This window comes from Gouania willdenowi, unplaced genomic scaffold, assembly GCF_900634775.1.
Source record: "Gouania willdenowi unplaced genomic scaffold, fGouWil2.1 scaffold_119_arrow_ctg1, whole genome shotgun sequence".
NCBI lineage: Eukaryota > Metazoa > Chordata > Actinopteri > Blenniiformes > Gobiesocidae > Gouania > Gouania willdenowi.
This window is the reverse complement of record NW_021144867.1, coordinates 293,587-315,140: the sequence shown is the minus strand read 5'-3', so window position 1 is coordinate 315,140 and position 21,554 is coordinate 293,587. Positions and strand designations below refer to the sequence as shown.

Here is a 21,554-nt window from a genome sequence, read left to right as displayed (position 1 = left end):
TCCGTGTTTTTGGAGTTATGTGTATTTTTGTTGACATTTTGTATATTTTTCTCTTAATTCACATGTTTTTGGAGTGATTGTGTATTTTTGTTGTCATATCTTTCATTTTCTGTGTATTTTTCTTTCATTAAATGTGTTTTTGGAGTAATTTAGTTAGAATGTTGTGTACTTTTCTACATTTCTGTGTATTTGGAGTTATATTGTGTATTTTTGTTGTCATTTTGTATAGTTTTCCCTGGGAAAAGGCTGGACTCAGGTGAACTTGAAATAGCTTCACCTACATTGTGTGTGTGTGTGTGCGTGCGTGTGTGGTTTCACTTCCGAAAGTTAGAACAACAGCTTAGATAAATGTAGCTGTTATGAAACCAGCAGGGAGTCCCAGAGGAAGAACACAAGAAAAAAGATGATCAAATTCTCATTCACTTAATCCACAAACACAAACAGCATCACAATGAAATCAACGCACACGTATCCTAGGCAACGCCCCAAAAAACGACAGCAGATCACTGCTTTAGCCTCACCCACTGTTGACCTCGGCCTACTGTCCTCTCTCAGCACCCAATCATTTCATTATTAACATTATCCATTAATATTTGGACTGAGCTACTTTTACTATTGGAGTAGTTTTTAACGGTGGCCCTAAAGTCACAACACAAAAGCTACAACGGAGTAAAAAAAAAATAAAAAAAAGAAGAAAAGTAAAGGCACAATGTGTACGTTTTGGCCACTAGGGGCACTAGACCTGTAACTTTCACGTCAAGCGCCTCCTAGTGGCCACAAGCACTGCAGCACTGTTGCAAAAACCACCAGTCAGTCAGTCGGACCAGCCTCTTTTCGTCTTTTGATTGTGTAAACAGATTTTTGTCGACCTGTAACTTCAGGATAAGGATTGGCTCTAAGGGCTGGGTCGGTCGGGCTGGGGTGCGAAGCAGGGCTGGGCTCTCGCAGTCGCTGGAGGAGCAGGGTCTCCACCAGCCCATTGACTGTAGCCGTGGCGTGAGCCCAGCCCCGCTTCACACCCCAGCCCGACCGACCCAGCCCTGAGAGCCAATCCTTATCCCAAAGTTACAGATCTGACTCACCGACTTCTCTTACTAAATAATCCAAGTTTAACTCAACTATCGCGGTGATTAGTGCACCATTAACCAAACACGAAACTACCATATTGTGCTCTTTTGGCTGTAAACAGAGGCTAAACTCGTTTCAGCTGCCCACAACAATGGCGCCGGCTCGAGAAACGCCTGTATGTTGTGACGTCACATGGGAATTATATATAGCCGAGCCTGTGGTCACGTGACTGCCGTAAAGTGAAACGTTCTCCAGGCATTCTCCAGGTCACATGACCTGGACAAAGATGGTCCATCTCTCCAAACTTACATGGTTGGTATTTCAAGAGGGAAGCCCCACTCGGAACACTGATACTGTCAAACGCCTGATATTGGCCTGAAGAATCATTTTAAAATAACTCATATGGGACAACTCTTTAGGTCAAAAACTCCACGGTGTGCCTTTAAAGGTACAGTCTGCAACTCTTAGAAAAGTAACTTTTTGTCATATTTGCTAAAGCTGTCACTAAGTAAGAACAGCTTTACATCAAACTAGTAGTTTGTGTGAAAAAAACAGACTCACTTATATTACTGTGATGTTGTTGTCGGACTAACGTTAGCTTGTTAGCTCCTTTGAGGGAGGGACTTTGGAAAGTTTGGAGGCAGGGCAGGAGAGCAGCGGAGAGGGAGGGGGAGAGAGGGATCTGAGAGTCACGGACTGCACCTTTAAGGTTAAAAAAAAGAAGAAAAAAAAACAAGGAGAAAGGTTCAGTAAAAGGAGGTTCAAAGGTCAACAAAGAAGATTTTAACTGGCAGCTAGAATCAAACAGATACTTGCTGTAAATTGTAAGAATGTTTATAGAAATGACAAACTTACCTTTTTGCTCGACTCTCACTTTCTCTTCTTCATGGAATTTCTTTTGTAGAACCTCCGTTATTTCACGCAAAGGCCGCATTACGTCGGCTGCTGTTTTGGCAAAGCTGCCAGTCATTTCTGATGGATTGGGCAGGGCTCTCTACACTCAGACTCATGCAATGAAGTGGAATTTAGTTAAACTACAACATTTATGTGATTACTACAACAGTGAGTAAATACTGTCTCCTTCATAAAATATAGCTAATTATTGTCTCCTATTGCCAGAAGTGTGATAAAATGGCCTCTACAGCAATAAAAAATATTCCTGTTTGAATAAATATTTTAAAAATTTAATGAGAAATAGTACAGTTAGTTTGTGGTGAATTTGACAAAAAAAAAAAAAAAAAAAAACGCCTAAAAAGGAAATAGGAACATGTCCTGATTATTTTTTAAATTAATTGTTACATCTTTCCAAGTTCCATGTGAGGGGCCCATAGGAGTTCTATTCACCAACGAGCTCCATCTAAAATCTGATTTACTTTCCAGGATTCAAACTCACAAAGATAAATACATATGACAGATGTAGTTAGTAAAGTTAAATACTAGTGATAATGTTTTAGTGTTAAATTAACCATGTTTAAATGTTTATTTCCACTGAAATATTGTGACAAATGTTTTAAAATGCTGCAGATTTGGTGTCGGGGTTGTGGTATGCTATATATAATATAATGTAAATAAAATGTATTTTTAAAAAATGCAAGGTGGATTTTACAAATTGTACATGTTTTAAGATTAGTTAAAAGTTATTTTTTGTAGCTAGTAAATTAGCAACATGGGGATTTTCTATGAAATGATGAAAGTGAGAAGAAATAAAGCATTGCATGTTGACACTTAAACATTTCCAGCCTTTTTTAAGTTAATAATAGTCTTCCTTATTATCTTTAGCCTCTAATAAAAGTAAAACAGTGAACATTTAGTATTTAAGAAGCTCTTTTCTAACTAGTAGCCATTTGGTTTATACAGTACCTATGAAGTAGCCACAGTTTCAGAAAGGTCGGTGACACAGGCACAGACATCATAATACGTAGACGCCGCATAGACTGCTGCCGTCCACTACAGCGGTGCGTCAACAGGGCGGCCATCTTGGACCAGTGGCAATCGCACCGACAGTTCATTACATCTATAGAGGAATAATGTGTTTACACTATTAATGTTGTCATAAATCACTCAATTCTCATAGAATATTTACGCGGTTTGTTTGTAACAAACGTCAGACATGATAGATAGATAGATAGATAGATAGATAGATAGATAGATAGATAGATAGATAGATAGATAGATAGATAGATAGAAATAGAACAAAAGGAATCCAGAAAACAATCAGATGTGCTCAGGTTGTTATTGACAACATTGTTTAAGACTATACATTGCATTTGACAATTATTATTAGAATTGTATAATTGTACTACTACTGTATTATTGTTGTTGCTATTCTTATAATTATCATTTTTTTCTCATATTATTGTATTTTTTTTAATTATCATTAATACTTTATATTATAGTTAGTGGTATTCTCATTGTATTATTATTATTATTATTATTATTATTATTATCATCATTAATAAATATTGTTTATTATTAACATTATTTTTCATTATTGTATTATAGTTACTGGCTTCTTGTTATATGATTTTGTTTTGCTATTATTATCATTATTACATTTCTATTATACTATTACAATTATTACTATCATTATTACTATTATATCATCATCTCATTAATTACTGAAGCCAAAGAACCGAAATATTCAGTGTGGAGATTAAGTGTTGAGTGGTAAAACCAGCATTTTAAATATATCCAAGCACCTTGTATCATAGCTACATGTGTGACGTTTTTTAAAAATTAAACAGTTTGGAAATTGGTTCAAAATTCAACGAATAATTCTACTTAGAGGGTGAAAAGTACCTATTTCTGTCGTAATGTCCATGTACAGCTGCCTCCACCACCGCCGGTCCAAGATGGCGGCGCAGTTGACGTGTCCCTCCACAGTTGATGCGGCGTCTACGTATATAATGTCTATGACCACAGGGAGGTATTTCATCAAAGTGTTCTTAGTAAAGCCAGGCCTACGGTTTAAATTAAACCTGGTTTAGCTAAACTGTCCGTCACCATGCTAGTTTTTCCCATTCCATCAAACTCTTCTCAGTTTGGAGCTCTCTAGCTCAGCCAATCAGCTGACAGTATTTAGATTAAGTGCTCGTCTTCATTAGACCCATGAGATCGATCACAGATTTAATGATCAGAAACGTGAGGGCGCATGCGCTGCATCTTAAACAGCCAATAGAAACCAGAGCCGGATAAACCGAGAGTTGCGACAACGGAAGTCCAAAATGCTTGACGGTCACGTGATTCTAATAAGACTGAATTTGTTCCCGAAAGTTAGTGACGGGCCATTCGAATCCATTGATTCCTAGTGACATAACTGCGATTTTCGGTAATCTGTCATCAATAACTGCATTGATTGACAATATTCATACAGTCCACCGTCATATGTATGTGTATATTTAAAAGAGCGACAAGCAGAGCAAAGTAGAGAGGGTCACATATACAATATATGTTTATGTAGTTCCATAAATAGTTTTTTTTTCCAACATTATATCGTTAAAAAATGTGTTAATATGTATTGTATACAGGATGTATTGCTTTGAATTTTCTTTAATTTTCTTTAAAAAATGGTCATTAAAAAACACACATCCAGAAAACATAATTATTATGTTCATAGATATATAAAAATAGACATTATATATTTTTTTACTATGCACTTATATACACCAAGATAAATTAATTGAATAAATATCTAACAAAGTCAGAAACATTAATAACTTGTCATGCTGGTTGTTGTGCTATACGGGGATGCTCCACTCGTTCTGAAAAAGGAATTAAAATGTATGGCTTCCCAAAAGAACCAGAGAGTAGAAATAAATGGTTAGCCAAAGTCAGCAGGAGAGATCTAAAAAAAATAATAATCAGGATTATAACAATAAAAAAATCTGTGAGGCGATCATATTCAAACACTTCATTTGCACTTTTTCCACAAATAACACAATTGAAAAGCTTATTCTTTGGTGAAAAAAAGAAGATATGTAGCCAATGTGGGTAAATAAAACTGTGTAAAGTAAACGCTGTGTATCTGCTAATGTTCACTTAATTTTCTAAGAAAAATTTAGAAATGTTTTCTTTTTTTTTAACATGAAATCAACAACAGTGTATCCCACAATTGGAAAAAAAAATGATAATAATAATAGTAATAAAAAAATGAAAATAAAAATAGAAATGTACAAGTTTAGCAGGGGATAATCCACTATCATGCCTTAATGCACACGTTAATGGGTTTAGATAATAATAATAACGTCTTACCGTTCAAAAGTGCATCTCAAACCGTCTAATCTGCCATTATTTCACTTTTTTTGTGGATTTTTTACTTCCGTTGTAGCTTTTATGTTGTGTAAAAAAAAGTAATGAAGTTAAGTACATTTGGTCACTTCTTGTTTTAGGGTTGGGGTCCTGTTCCTTTCGGGCTTGTACTACGAAGCTGGATCTGTATTTCCTTATATATGTGCATTAGCTTTAGCTAACCAAACATTTTCTGTCAGAGAGCCCCTGCACTATGAAACAGGGTATAAACAAGTTGACTAACTCAGGTGATTTCAGCCTGTCTACGAGAAACTGTGGAGAGCAACTTACGTCATGATTGAGGATTAGTTCTTTAAAAATATGAAGAATTAAAATTCATAATCACGACCAGGTTAGGTGTTCAGACTGAGTTACCATGGTGATTTAGCCCAGTAAGAAGTTAGCCAGCGGTTGACCAGTCGTTCCTATTGATTTATCTCTTATTTTTCATGTTTTTATTTGTTTTTTTAATGATGACGCCTTATGAAGATTAAATGTTATCCTCAAACAACTCAAACCAGAGACTTCAGGAATTATAAACGATTAATTTCCTGATACGTCTTGTTTTTCTTACAAAAGAGAAATCTAAAACCAGAGCAAAGCATAATGGGTCAGACACTGGGTAGGAAGACACTGAGCGTTAGCAGCCACAGGCCTGCTTTGGTGGCATTCGATGCATCAGATGATCAGAAGATGATCCCACTGTAACTGTTACTGTAACTGTAATTGAGAGTACGACTGCTCGGGTTTTTCCTGAAACACGACTCGACCACTCTGACCTGTTTTTAATTCAACCAACTTCATCTCTTTTTGCCTCGAGCTGCCGCTGACATTTAGGAGAAGTTACTCATTTTCTATGTTTTTGGAGTCTTTTTCTTATGTTAACTTTTTGTAAAATGTTTTATGTTTTGAAAGTTTGTCAAAAACAACTAAAGTGGCTAAACATAGCACAGGTGGTACACATTTTTCTCTCATAAATATTAATTTGTGTATTTTTGCTGTCATTTTGTGTGTTTTTCCCGTCATTTTCTGGGTTTTTGTTGTCATTTCATGTATTTTTGTTAATATTTTAGTGGTCTTGATTGTGTTAGGAGTTATTTTGTGCATTTTTGTTGTAATTTTATATATTTTACTCTCATTTTCTGTGTTTTCCGGACAATTTTGTCAGATAACTGCATAGAAAGAAGCCGTACACACAATTGCAGAGGATGGAAATACTTTTTATTTTACTGGTTTCATCTTAAACTTTACACTGAATAAAATCAAATATAAACTCAACAAAACATTTTAATTATTTTAGTTTTCTTTATAAAAATGGAATTGTCTTAAACATTTAATGTAATGTTTTTAAGAATAGTAATAACTGTAATGTATAAATAATGACAGTTCTGCTTAAAAATGCTAAATAAAATAAATAAATAATAATTTTTCCCACAGTAAACTGTGGTATAGCAGTGTGTGTGTTTTATAAATCCGGGTGTTTTGTGCCCCCTAGTGGCCGTAGGTCGTATTGTTTACGGTGGAGCTGAGCTTTGGCCAATCCAGCAGAAAGTCTTCTCACCATGCGGTCCGTGGTCATCTTCATGGTCCAAGCCGTCTCTATGGCGGCCTCCAGAGCCCGTCTCACGTCCTTCTCCTGATGAGAAGAACAACGACGACACACAACAGGGAAAAGGTTAACACAAAGACGCACAACCTTTAGCATGTACCATGTGACTGTGTCTGATCTGAGGGTCACATGATCAACATTCATGTTAGAATATTAGAATAATGACCAATTAGAGCATTAACACAGGACACTACAAAGGAACTGTGTGTTTTTGTTGTCCTTTTTTTTATTTTCCTGTAATTTTATTTATCATTTTTGTCATTTTCGGTCTTTAAAGTCATTTTGTGTTTTTTTTGTTGTGCTTTCGTGTATTTTTCTGTCATCCTCATGTTATTCATGTTTTTTTTTGTTGAGCTTGTGTGTTTTTAGAGTAATTTTGTATTTTGTATAGTATGTCTTTGGAGTCATTTTTGTGTATTTTCATTGTGGTTTTGTGTATTTTTCTGTTATTTTGTGTGCTTTTCGAGTAATTTTGTGTGTTTTTGCTGTCATTCATGTTTTTTTTTGTTTTGGTGTTTTTTTTGAGTCATTTTGTGTATTTTTTGATGTCGTCTTTTAGTATTTTTCGGTCACTTTGTTTCAGTTATTTTGGATATTTTTGTTGTGCTTGTGTATTTTTATGTCATTTTGTGTGCTTTTGGTGTCATTTAGCTGTCATTCATGTAGTTTTTTGGAGTCATTTTGTGCTGTTTTTGTTGTGTGTTTTTTGAATTACTTTGTGTTTTTGTTGTTCTGTATGCTGCTACAAAACTAGATAATCATATCCTGGATTTATGTCCGTTAGCAGGCTTCAACTAACCAAATATTCACTGTCAGAGAGAAGCTGTTTTACAAAGGTCAATCACAACGAGCTGAGTTAAGTGTATTTATTTCAGTCTGGTTACCGGCGCGCTCTAGTGACGGAAGGTGAATATTACAGCGTCAGACCAATCACACACGACACAAACATAATACAGACCAAAAACAACACTGCTGCTGCAGTAAAAGCAGAAAGTGATTAATGCGTGTGTTAATGCTTAAATTAGTGAGATTATAAATCCATCAGATATTAGCGAGCTTCGTAGTCCAGCACATACTGATTAAATCCCGGAAGTTAGCGCGATAAGAGGTAATTTAGCTTCGTATCCCCTTTACTGTGTTTTTTTTGTCATTTTATGTGGAATCTTTTGATGTGTGTGTTTTTGGAGTCATTTTGTGCAGTTTTTTAAAGTCATTTTTATATATTTTGTTGTGCTTTCATGTATTTTTCTGTCATTTAGTGTGATTTTGAAATCATAATGCTGTCATTCCTGTGTTTTTGCTGTTATTGGAGTCATTTTGTTTAGCTTAGTTGTAGTTTTTTTTCATATTTCTATCAGTCACTTTATATATTGTATGTTTTTGGAGTGTTTTTGTGTGTTTTCTTTGTGGTTATTCTAAAACTGTCTGCAGCCAATCATGTCTTGCTTTAGAATGATGCCTATGTGTGACAGACTGAGGCTTACCTTGCTCTCCCTGCGTCCCCTGCTGTCCTTTGAAGGTCCTGACACTGGGCCCAGGGTCCTCTGGAAGTAAACATTAGTGGGTAGCAGTTCTGTGTCGGACTGGGTGGAACGCTTCCTGTGATGGTGCACAGATGGTTCCATCACCTTATAACTAAAGCACAGACAAAGAGCACAATGTGTGTTTTAATTATAACACACGTTAGTGTAAATATGTACACACTCACGCAAAATCACAGAAAAATGCACAAATTTACTCCAAAGACACACAAGACGACAACAAAATTACACCAAAAAACTAATAAATTACTCTAAAAACATACAGAATGATAAATGAAAAAAATTCACAAAACAGAAACAAAAAATGGTCAGTATTCAAAATGGTGATATTTGATCTTTGTTTACCTGGCAGGTAGACTGCTGGAGGACGTGTAGCTGACTTGAAGAAGAGGTGAAGAGGGCGGAGTCAATCTGTCAAACACTGTGGACATCAAACAGGACCATCAGACTATAACAGACTATCAGACTACCAAACACAGCAAAAAAGAGACAAACTCTTTACTAAGTTAAAGTTTTTTGTCCCTCATTACTCCTGTGACATAAAAGACAAATTCTCCATGCATGGGCTGGGCCAAAGGGTGGCCCAGGGTGCCACATGTCACCCCTAAAATCTGATTGGCCAAAATCTGATTTTGTAACTTTTGGAGCTGGGATTTGATCCACACACAGATATGATCAACTGTTTTATAGCATTAACTACATATCACATGCATTTTTTTTTCTTTACAAGTTTAACATGTTTTGTTGCATCAACATATAAGGGAAATACCCTTGTTGAAAATAATTATATAATTTAGGAAAAACACTTTTATTAACTGGGATTTTAAGTGGTTGTTTGATTATGAAATTTAGTGTGCCACCATAAGATTTCCTAGATCCGCCCCTGGCCCCATGTAGGTATTTAATATTTTTAAATGGAATTAAAGAGAGCGTAAACTCATAAAATGACTCGAAAAACACACACAAAAAAAGAAAAATAAATAAATACACATAATGATAAATAAAAAAACACACATAATGACAAAAAAAAAGACACAAAACGACCACAAAAATATACAAAATGGCTCATAAAACCACATAATGACAGAAAAATACACAACACTCAACAAAAAGATACAAAAAACCACACAAAATGACTCCAAAAACATGCAAACACTTTGTTGTTTCCTATGTTAAAGCTCAGAAAAATACACACACAAACTAAATATTGTGTAACAGTCGCCCTCAGGATGTGACTGTGTGACCTCTGACCTGTGTGTAAGCAGGTCTTCACCCTGAGGAGGTCAGATCCCTCACTGCTGCCTCCTACAGGTGAGTCTCTGAGCTGCAGCCTCATATCCTCCAAACTCTTTAGGTCTTTAACAGAGAAGATTTAACATAACAATTTATATAGGACTCAGATCAAGATATGATTATATGGAGGATGTTTTTAATCTGTGTAAAAGCAGAAAACATGAGTAAAGAACCTTTACTGTGGCTCTGATCCACATCTGGGGAGAACCAGTCCTCCATGGTCACCTGACCACAGCTGGGAAACAGATTCACAAAGGGAAATAAATCATTTTATTTTATTTATATAAATGAAATCATCAGAATTCATCCACATATTCAGACAGTACAGTGTGTAGCAGTGATCACCTGCCATGGGCTGGTTTTTGGAGGCTCCTTGTCCTGGTCCTGGTTCTGGTTCTTGTCCTGGTCCTGGTCCTGGTCCTGGTCCTGTGGTCCTGCTGATGATCCCGTCTGTATCCAGAGGTCAGTGAGTTCATGTTCTGAGTAAATAAACTCTCCTCCAGGTCTTTCTTTAACTGGGAAACCTCAGACTGCAAGGCTAGGATGGCCTCTCTACACACACGCACGCACGCACGCACACACATGCACACGCACATGCACACACACGCACGCACGCATGCATGCACACACGCACAACTTTGAATTAGGGGTGGAGAAAAAAAATATATATATATCGCAAAATTGATATTCTATCTATCTATCTATCTATCCATCTATCCATCTATCCATCTATTTATCTATCTATCTATCTATCTATCTATCTATCTATCTATCCATCTATCTATCCATCTATCTATCCATCTATTTATCTATCTATCTATCTATCTATCTATCTATCTATCTATCTATCTATCTATCTATCTATCTATCTATCTATCTATCTATCTATCTATCTATCTATCTATCTATCTATCTATCTATCTATCTATCTATTTATGTATTTGTTTATTTATTTATTTTTTTGTTTGTTTCCCATGTAGTGTAAATAAATGTCAGTCTGTTATCTTCAATATTTTTTGTGACTAAAACTCATTTTACAATAATCTTTCCTATCGAATCGGATCACAATCAATCAGAATGGATCAATATATGGACAATATATGGACATGGTGATGGTGATGCAGCACTGACCGGCTCCAGGAGTCTGTGGTTACCATGGTTACCATGGTGGAGCTGTGTGCAGACGAGCAGCGTGTGAGTGAGCCGTGGTCACATTCTGATGGAAACACATTCAGTCTCTGGATTATGATCTGTTAGTTTGTTGGTTATAAAGGGGGCGGGGTCTGTGCGCTGACCTTGGGGCCTGACTGAGGGCTTCGGGCTGGAGCTGGAGAGCTCCACCCAGTGCTCCACGGCCTCACTGATGCTCGTCTGTGATTGGACGGCTGTGTGCGGCTTGGAGCGGGAAATGTTCAGGTCTTCGTCCTGTGTGGAAGACCTAAAAGGTATAGAAACAGCAGTGTTACGCGCGCGCGCACACACACACACACACACACACACAAGGGTCTTAATTAACCTGTGTGTGATCAGACTGGGCTGAAATGATCCCAACATTGAGCCAAATCCACTGTCTGTCTGTGGACTGATGATTGTCTGAAAACACCAAAAACACACACTTTAGTTACATGTTACCAATAACAATAAAAAAATATACAGAAAAACTCGAAAAACGCACAAAATTATAGAAAAATACACAAAGGGAAAATAAAAACAACATAAATAAAATAAAAAATATAAACAACAAGCAAAACAATTAAAATGATGCCAAAAATGCAAAACAGGACAGCAAAAGTCAACAAAATGAAAAAAAAACACGCAAGATGACTACAAAAATAAATAAAAAATTACAAATATGTAAAAAACAACAAGCAAAACAAACAAAATAAATGAGACATGTAACATGCAGCCTCGTATTATGTGACTAAAAACAAACAAAACGACTACCTTGCACAAAAATAGAGAGAAATTTGCCAATTATGATACCAATAAAATCACTTCAAAAACCCAAAACGGCAACAAAAACACACAAAATTACTACAAAATAGTAACAAAAAACACAAAATGACTCTTGAAACACAAAACAGCAACAAAAACACACAAAACAACACCAAAACCAGACTAAACCACAAAACAGGAACAAAATAAATGCAAAACGACTCAAAAAATACACAAAATGACTCCTAAAAACACAAAATGGCAGCAAAAACACCCCCAAATTATCCAAAAAACACACAGTTCCTTTGTAGTTTCCTGTGTTATTGCTCTGATTGGTTGTTATTATTCTAATGCTGACATGAATATTGATCATGTGACCTTCAGATTAGATTCAGTCATGCGTTTGTGGCCCCGCTCCCCTGTAATAAAAGCAGTTTATAGTTATAAACACACTGACCTGAGACAAACATGGTACATGGTGGGGTACATGGTGTCCCTCTGAGGCCTCCACTGTCAGACTGGCTCTGTTCTCATGGTCACGTCCCCGCCGTACATTCAGGTTAGGGTTAGAGGCGTGTCCTGCCTTTGATGAGGAGATGTGCCCTGCCTTTGATGAGGAGGTGTGTCCTGTCTGTGATGAGGAGGTGTGCCCTGCCTTTGATGGGGAGGTGTGTCCTTCCTTTGATCCTCTCAGGTATGACAGGATGTCGGTTTGATGGGTGGCCTGTGATGAAGCAGAGATGGTCTCCTCCTCATCCTCAGAGCAGTCCAATGAGAGGCTGCATCAGAGCACAGAGGAGAACCTGCACACTCTGCTCCTCTGTTCCCTCTGCACTGTGTGTAACACGACACCCTCAACATGAAACACTATCTGCTACAGGAGGCTGTTACATGAGCTCTGTTACACAAACAGGCTCCGCCTCTATCTACATCAGCTCAGATGCATGTTAGAGAAAATCTAAAACTAAAGAGGAAGATTCATTCATTTATTCATTCATTCACTCACTCACTCACTCACTCACTCACTCACTCACTCACTCACTCATATCATATCATATATATCAAAGGAGCAGTTCTAGAACATTCCTACCATAACTCTTCAGCTGCTATCCATCTACACTCTGCAGTTGTGAGCTCATCATCCTCAGAGGACAGAGAGGAAGAGGAAAGTTTATCACAGAGATGAGCAACTGTCAACACAGTGGGCGGAGCCACAAATTTTGGCTATTTGTCATTATCATTCTGTGTTAATCTGATGTCATTTTGTGCATTTACTTCAGGCGCTGGTGGAGGTGAGGGTGGAGGTGGAGATGCTTCCATGAGCAGATGCAGCTCTGCAGTGGTTGGTGTGAACACAGAGGGAGAAATCTGCTCGTACACGTTTAAGTTAATCTTCTCCTTGATGTCGTCGAGGTTCATCCCTGTCCTAAAGATGTCTCCCTCCAGCAGTCTGACCAGGAACAGACACACAGTCACATCACGGCTCAGTGAGTAGAACTAATATCAAAATGACAACAAAAACACACAAAATGACAGTAGACGTACACAAATATGACTCCAAATTCATAAAATTACAACAGAGGCAGACTAAAACTACTGGACAACACAAAACGACAACAAAATGACTCCAAAAACACACAAAACGACAACAGAATAGCACAAAATGAGAGAAAAATATCCAAAATGACAGACATTTACAAAATTACTCCTAAAACACACAAAACAACAAAAAAATGACTCGAAAAACACACAGAATGAGGACAGAATAACACAAACTCAAAGATAAAAATCTTAAATGACAAAGAAATGTACAAAACAACCACAAAAACACACAAAATGACGAGAAAATAACACAAAACGACAACAAAATAACACAAAATTACTACAAAAACACACAAAACAAGAACAGAATAACACAAAATGAGAGAAAAATATCCACAATGACAACAAAAACACACAAAATGACAGTATACGTACACAAACATGACTCCAAATTCATAAAATTATTACAACAAAGACAGACCAAAAATACTGAAAACTTACACTAGACGACAAAATATCACAAAATTACTCCAAAAACACACAAAATGAGAACAGAAATACATAAAATGAGAGAAAAATATCCAAAATGACAGAGAGATGTACAAAACTGCCACAAAAACCGCCAAAATAACAATTGTCGGACACAAACATGACTCTAAAGTGACGTTATGTATAATGATCACATGATGTATATTAACCTGTGTGGGTCGAAGCTGCCTGTGTTCCTACACACTCCCATGTGCTTCTGCATCTCCAGAGCTCCGTGCTCCTCCTTCTTACTCAGATATTGTCTCTGCAGCTCGTCCTGAGCCTCCATCATTCCTCTGAGCATCTACACACCACACACCACACAAAAACAGCAGCAAAAACACACACAATTACACCTACACACCACACATTAAAACTCGGTTTCTATATTTGGCGCCAATTGTAAAGTTGCGCATGCAAAAATGAACAGCAACTTTGAGCAACATTTAGCAACCAACCACGTTTAAAAGACATATGTGAATTATTTTACCATCTTTTGACCAGTATTAGCGCTCGTTCAAGTCAATGAGTTTTTATTTTGATTCTTCCGGCGAATTTACATATTAGCTAAATATTGTGTTTCCCCCGTGATATTTAGATTGAACATTTAGATCGGTATTTAACATTTACATTTAAATTTAGATTTAACATTTAGATTTAATATTCAGACTTAGATTTAACATTTAACATTTAGATTTAGATTTGACATTTAACAATTCATATTTTGATGTAAAATTTAGATTTAATTTTTAAATTTAACATTTAGATTTGACATTTAACATTTAGGATTTACATTTAGATACAACATTATTATTTAAATTTAACATATAACATTAGATTTAATATTTAGATTTAACACTATCATTTAGATATAACATTATTATTTAAATTTAACATATAACATTTAGATTTAATATTTAGATTTAACACTATCATTTAGATTTAACATTTAACAATTAGATTAGATTTATGATATTTTTACAAGGAAAGTAAATATCACAAATTTCACAATTATTGCTGTAATTCTGGTCAAAAGTAACATTAAAAAAATTCACATAAATTTTTTAAACGTGGTTTGTTGCCAAATGTTGCAAAAAGATGCTTTTTATTTTAACATGCACAACTTTACAATTGGTGCCCCATATTTCTACACGTCTGTATGAAACGTAGAAGAGTCTTCTACCTGTTGCTGCTCTGCTGGGCTGAACTCAACGCTCATCAAACCTAATTTAAACTCTTCCACCTAAACAAAAAGAGACAATCTGAGTGTTTTTCTCTGAGATTTCAGCAAAGATCACCTTTTATAGTTTTTACCTTCTGCATGAAGTGAGTGACAATCTCCCTGAGCTCAGCCGTCATTTTATCTCCATCACTGAGCTCGTCTTCATTCGTCACAGGACCTGAGTTTGTTTCTTCAACCATTTTATCTGAAAGGTTTGATCAAATTAAACATTTTGCATTTTCACAAAATGACTCGAAAAACACATAAAACGACAACAGAATAACACAAAATGAGAGAAAAATAACAAAGAGGACAACAAAAACACACAAAATGACAGTAGATAAACATGACTCCAAATTCATACAATTACTACAAAGACAGACCACAAATACAGAAATAGACTAGATACAAAATATTGTAAAAATAATCCAAAAACACACAAAACAAAAACAAGAAAACACTAAGTTACTCCAAAAACACACAAAACGACAACAAGAAAACACAAAATAACTCCAGAAATACACAAAATGAGAACACAAATACACAAAATGGGAGTAAAATGTCCAAAATGACAGATATGCACAAAAACACACAAAATGATAATAGATGTACACAAACATGATTTCATATTCATAACATTACAACAAAAACAGACCAAAAACTACAAAGACGACAAATTACTACAAAAACACACAAAACAACCACAAAATATCATAAAATGAGAGAAAAATATCCAAATTATCAAAGAAATGTACAAAACCACCAATAAAATACACAATTCGACCACAAAAAACACAAAAAACAACAATAAAGAAGTTTTCATAAAAAGAAAATATAAAATCAAATAATTCTTGAACATAATTAAAATTCAGTTTTCACTCTAAACATGTGCCCAGACAAAACAAACGTATAAAAAGGCAACACAACAGAGACGTGTGTAGTTTTGGAGGCTCTACGTTTCTTCATCTTTTTGTGGATTTGATTGTTTGTTGTGTCTGATTGTGTAGCTCACAGTGTGTCAGACACGTCATTTATGTCACTGAATAGTGCATGTGGTCCAGGATCAGGTGTGGTACTGTACCTGAGGAAGAGGAGGAGGAGGAAGAAGGCTGCTGTGGAGTCAGATGTCCTGCGAAGTTCTCCAGTATCAGCTCCTCCTCCTCCTCATCATCATCATCATCATCAGGCTCTAAATACAACGATAGATCACAGAAGGAATCGGCCTGTGAATGAAGAGTGTTTGTTTATAAGTCTTTCATATATCACAATAATACACAGTAATACACAGTAACAACACATTAATACACAGTAATACAGAGTAACAACACAATAATACACAGTATTACAGAGTAACAACACAATAATACACAGTATTACAGAGCAACAACACATTAATACACAGTAATACAGAGTAACAACACAATAATACACAGTATTACAGAGTAACAACACAATAATACACAGTATTACAGAGTAACAACACAATAATACACAGTATTACAGAGTAACAACACAATAATACACAGTATTACAGAGTAAGAACACAATAGTACACAGTATTACAGAGTAACAACACAATAATACACAGTATTACAGAGTAACAACACAATAATACACAGTATTACAGAGTAACAACACAATAGTACACAGTATTACAGAGTAACAACACAATAATTCAGAGTAACAACACAATAATACACAGAATTACAGAGTAACAACACAATTATTCACAGTAACAACACAATAATACACAGTAATACAGAGTAACAACATAATAATACACAGTAATAGAGTAACAACACATTAATACACGGTAACACAGAGTAACAACACATTAATACACGGTAACACAGAGTAACAACACAATAATTCACAGTAATAAACTGTTACTTACGTTGGCTTCTATTCTCATCTGGTCCATCAGGTTCTCGTCTCCAGCGTACCAGGTCACTAGTTTATCATATTCAGCCTAAAAATACAAGAACATCATCAATTTTCAGCGATTGCGGAAAACAAACAGAAAATACAAAATTCACTTCTTGAAACAGAAATAACAATATTGTTGTTATTATTTATCTATTTTATAAACACAATCAAAAGGAAATTACAATCAGACACTGAATGTATCCTCATATGCATGTTTTAGAAAAATATCACATTTACACTTTGTAAAAAGGCTAGAGGGATGGAAATGTCATTTCTCCCATAAAATCTGATGTAATATGAGGAAATGTGAAAGATTTCACCTTCTGAAATGGAAATGACACAGACTAAACCCTCGAACACATGTTTTTGGTACAATATCATGTTTACAAATAGTTTACCCTGTAAAACAGGAGGATAATGTTAGAATAAAATAAAATAACCAAACAAAAACCAAACTAAACCAAACCAAACCAACTCAAACTAAACTAAACCAAACCAAACCAACTCAAACTAAACTAAACTAAACTAAACTAAACTAAACTAAACTAAACTAAACTAAACTAAACTAAACTAAACTAAACCAACCCAAACTGATCCATGGTGACTCTTACCTGCAGGTGATCCACCGTCGCTGGTCCCGTTGGTTCCTCTATGTCCTTAAAGACGTAGGGCGTCTCTGCAGGCAGGACTGTGTCCTCCAGGACTCTACTGACCAGGTCCAGCATCCCTGGAGAGGACTGGACCCTACAGAACGTGACTCTGGGACTCTGAGGAACTGGTCTTTTAGGGATCCTGACTTTGGGGCTGACCTTAGAAAAGTCTGGCCGGGGGTAGTGGACCTGGCCTTGGCCGTACTTCAGCTCACTGAAGGATCTGGTTCTCACTAAGGGAACCTTTAGAACCTGAAGCTCCTCCTCACTCTGATCTGGACCTGCAGGACTGGATAAGTTAGGAACGTTCTTCTCCGTCTCCTCTGAGTCTGAAGTCTTTGATGGAACATCTTGGTTGTTGTTGTGGTGGACGTCAATGATGGTTGAGGTTCTGTGCGAGGGGACAGAGCTACAAACGGTGAGGTCCACACTCTCCAACAGGGAAACCTCAGGTAGGGTTTCTCTCTCTAGAAGCCAGTCCGTCTGCTGGAGCTCCTCATGGGAGAAGTGATGAAGCAGCATCTGGTCCACGTCTGAGGTAACTTTCTTCAGCTCGTCATCTGGTCCAAGACCTGGTTCAGGGTCTAGTCCAGAGTCTGGTACAGGGTCTGGTTCAGGGTCGGCACTGGGCTGATCTGGACTGGCCTGGACGGTGTGTGTTCCCTCAGAGCTGAGGTTCTCCTCAGAGCTCACCATGTGGTTAAAGTCCCTATCGTAGGGTAGGTCCTCCTGGTCCTCCTCACTAGTGTTTCCTCCTGGTTCGTGGTCTCCACGGTCCAATAGTGGTTGGGGTATGTCCTCCTGCTCCTCCTCACTGATGTTCCTCCTGGTTCCTGGTCTCCACGGTCCTTCAGTAGTTGGGGTAGGTCCTCCTGGCCATCCTCACTGGTGTTCCCTCCTGGTTCCTGGTCTCCAGGCTCTGTCCGTGGGTGGAGCCTCTCAGGGGAAACCTCCACAGAGCAGCTCCTGATCCCAGAGCTGCTACTGCCTGAGGATGTGTTGTCCATCGCTGAGAGCTCTGCACTACCTACAAACACACAAACACAAACGATCAACTGTACTCAGTTTAGGTTTATAAGTGCGTGAGTAGACTTTACCTGTGGAGCTAAAAGAGTCATTAGTACTACTCGTTAGCATCATATTCTAATGAGGGGGCGGGGAAAGCAAATCCAGGCTTTTCATTGGCCTTTGTAAATATTCCAACCATTCAGAGAGCTGCATTTAGTTCTAATCCCTCCTACTTCATTTACATCAGGTCTACTAGTACTACTAGTGAATGGTTTGGTTTGACTAGTACTATACATGTCGACTGAAAACATTCTACTGGTACTAGTGAAATATTTGATGTGTTCTCATAGACAAAAACTGTTTTACTTGTAAAGGTTTTTGGCGTACTAGTGTGTGAGTAGAGCTAATTGTAAAGCAAAATGATTTTGTGTGACTAGTAATTAGGGGTGTAAGAAAAAATCCATTTGATGATATATTGTGATATTTCACAGCGTGATTATCGTATTCATTCAAAAAATGACTAAATCTAATTTTTTATTCATGTTTTTTTCACTCCTCAATACATTTTAGCGGGAAGTTGATTGCACTTTATTTTCATAAAACATACTGGGTACTTTGATAGATGTATGTGTTTATTTTTGTTTAAAAATAATAATAATAACAATTTAAGAACGTAACAGAATCAGAATCTGTTGTAGAAGCAAAAGTTAAACTTTTTAGAAAAATGTAATTTGACACTGGGATAAACATACCAGTTGGTGCTTGAATTACAATTAGTCACAATTTACTTGTTCTTACAAGTTTAAAAAAAAAATGAAATAAAGCATATTTCATACTATTTTGTACTTTGTACTACAGGTGACATTTGTAATTATTGATATTGTGATATATCACAATGTGTATCACATTATTTAATATCGCGATATATTGTATCGTAACATGCAAATTGTATCGTATCGTCTGATTCATGGCAGTGTACAGCCCTACTTGTAGTACTAGTAAACTTAAAATAAGTTTCTAGTAAAAAATTTAAAACTTTACTAGTACTACTAGTGACACTAAATCGTCTGCTATTAGATGATTTTGCTTTATTAGTAAGGTGTACGCGTGCTCTTGGCCAAGAACTTTTATTTCGGTGCATCCTTAGTTTTCATCTTTGACCCTATCCCACAATGCATTGCGCGGCTGAGATGTTGGATTGGTTTATTCACCAGGCGGTGATTGGACAGGGTTGGTTCTGGCCCCAAGATCAACATGTTTGACAACCCTACTGTGTCTGTCAATGACTAAATTGCATTAAATTGTATTTTTAAATGTTTTACTAATGTACAAGCGTCAGTTTACAGTTTTGTTTTTTGTGTCGTTGTCCTTAAACAAAAGGCACAAAAACACGACACGTTCCATGTTTCTCTGACCTGATTCTTACCGCTCAGATGGATGCTCCTGTCAGATGAACCAGACTCTGACAGACGTAGAACCAGAGATGTCTCCAGGTCGCTGAGGTGGAAGCTCTCATCCTCACTGAGGTCCAATCTCAGGTTCTGCTCTATGCTCTGTTCCCACAGAACCATCCGTCCATCCTCATCTTCAGGCTCTCCCTCCATCAGACGCTCCTCTGTCCATCAGCCACTGCTCACCTGTGATACACATACACAGGTAGAGGTTCATCACTTAGTAACACGACCAGTGAACCCACAACAGTGCAGGATCAAACACGTGCTCAGCCCTTAATTATTCAACAGTCATTACACTGTGTGCACCGAGGGACAAGAGCACGTTATTGATCTCCTTATAATTAAATACAAAAAGAAATAATAATAATTAAATACAAAACATTTAAAAGAGAAAAATACAAGAAAATATGTCATGATAAAATGATCCCAAATAGCTTCAAGTTTAGGCTACATATGTAGGGAGATTACTGAAATCAAACTAACACAAGCACATTATTTAAATTAATGGTTTACAAAAACACCCAAAAACTTAATCATTTCACGTTTTTTTTGTTTCAAAAACCTAAAAAGCCTAATACATACAATTAAAATAATCAAAAACTGTATTTTTTCGTCTAGTTTTGCACATAAAAGCACTTTGTTGCAGCTGTTAAAATGTATATTTTCCTTCTGTAATGCAGATTAAAGTGGAATACCTGCCATGGTCTAATAAAAGTGTTAAAACGTCTCTGAAGCATCATTATTATGAATAATGTAGAATGAAGTCTTCTCTTTAAACGCAGCACGTCTGGAGCGTCGGTTGGATTCATTCAGGGCGCAGGATCGTTGCTAGACAACGACGTAAGGACGTCTCTGTGTGCGTAACGACGTAACTTTTTAATTAAGCTACTGCTGTTCAATGCAGCACTTACATGTAATAAGACAACAAAAGCAAACAAAATGACTCCAAAAACTTCAAAAAAAAATCCCAACCCAAAAACTTTATCTAGAATTTTATGACTGAAAATACCAAAATTGATACAAAAACAGACAAAGTCATTGTAAAAATTATCAAAATCTCAACAAAAACACACAAAAAGAACAAAAAATAAATAAATACAGTAAATGACAACAGAAAAACACTAAATGTCCACCAAACAATACAAATTTATTCCAAAAAATACAAAAAGTCAACCAAAAAAAAAAAAAAAAAAAAAAAAAAAACACAAAAATACACAAAACAAAAAGACAATGGAGTAACAAAATGTCAACAAAAATTCACAAAAAGCAAAAGAGAAATACAGTAAATGACTCCAAAAGCACACAAAAATACTCCAAAAACTCACCAAAAATACACAACAGAACAGATTTAAATGTTCTTTTAGTGTGTGTTTTAACAGCCTGGACAGCATTTGATTGAAAGCGTTTCATAAATAAAGTAATTACTTATTAATTAATGTATCATATGTAAGTTTTAGGGGAATAAAGGTTGATTTATCGTCTTATGTCAAC

General features: G+C 36.4%; 1 protein-coding gene across 2 annotated transcripts; it reads right to left on the bottom strand.

The window, feature by feature from the left end:
• Window positions 1-6,819: 6,819 nt before the first annotated feature.
• On the bottom strand, window positions 6,820-20,873 carry aknad1 (AKNA domain containing 1). 2 transcript variants are annotated; one of them, XM_028440839.1, is made up of 20 exons: window positions 20,759-20,873; window positions 20,025-20,246; window positions 17,563-18,628; window positions 16,920-16,994; window positions 16,107-16,248; window positions 15,118-15,230; window positions 14,987-15,046; window positions 13,974-14,107; window positions 13,009-13,183; window positions 12,824-12,876; window positions 12,191-12,512; window positions 11,315-11,391; window positions 11,094-11,236; window positions 10,930-11,014; window positions 10,144-10,350; window positions 9,972-10,033; window positions 9,757-9,861; window positions 8,851-8,926; window positions 8,449-8,599; window positions 6,820-6,991 (listed from the first exon to the last, which is right to left on the bottom strand). In XM_028440839.1, the coding sequence occupies exons 3-20, from the start codon at window positions 18,295-18,297 to the stop codon at window positions 6,821-6,823; spliced, it is 2,886 nt and encodes a 961-aa protein (XP_028296640.1). In that variant the 5' UTR covers window positions 18,298-18,628; window positions 20,025-20,246; window positions 20,759-20,873; the 3' UTR covers window position 6,820. The 2 variants fall into 2 exon arrangements, with proteins under 2 accessions (XP_028296640.1, XP_028296639.1); XM_028440838.1 differs by having other exon boundaries at window positions 20,036-20,246.
• Between the last annotated feature and the right edge of the window lie 681 nt (window positions 20,874-21,554).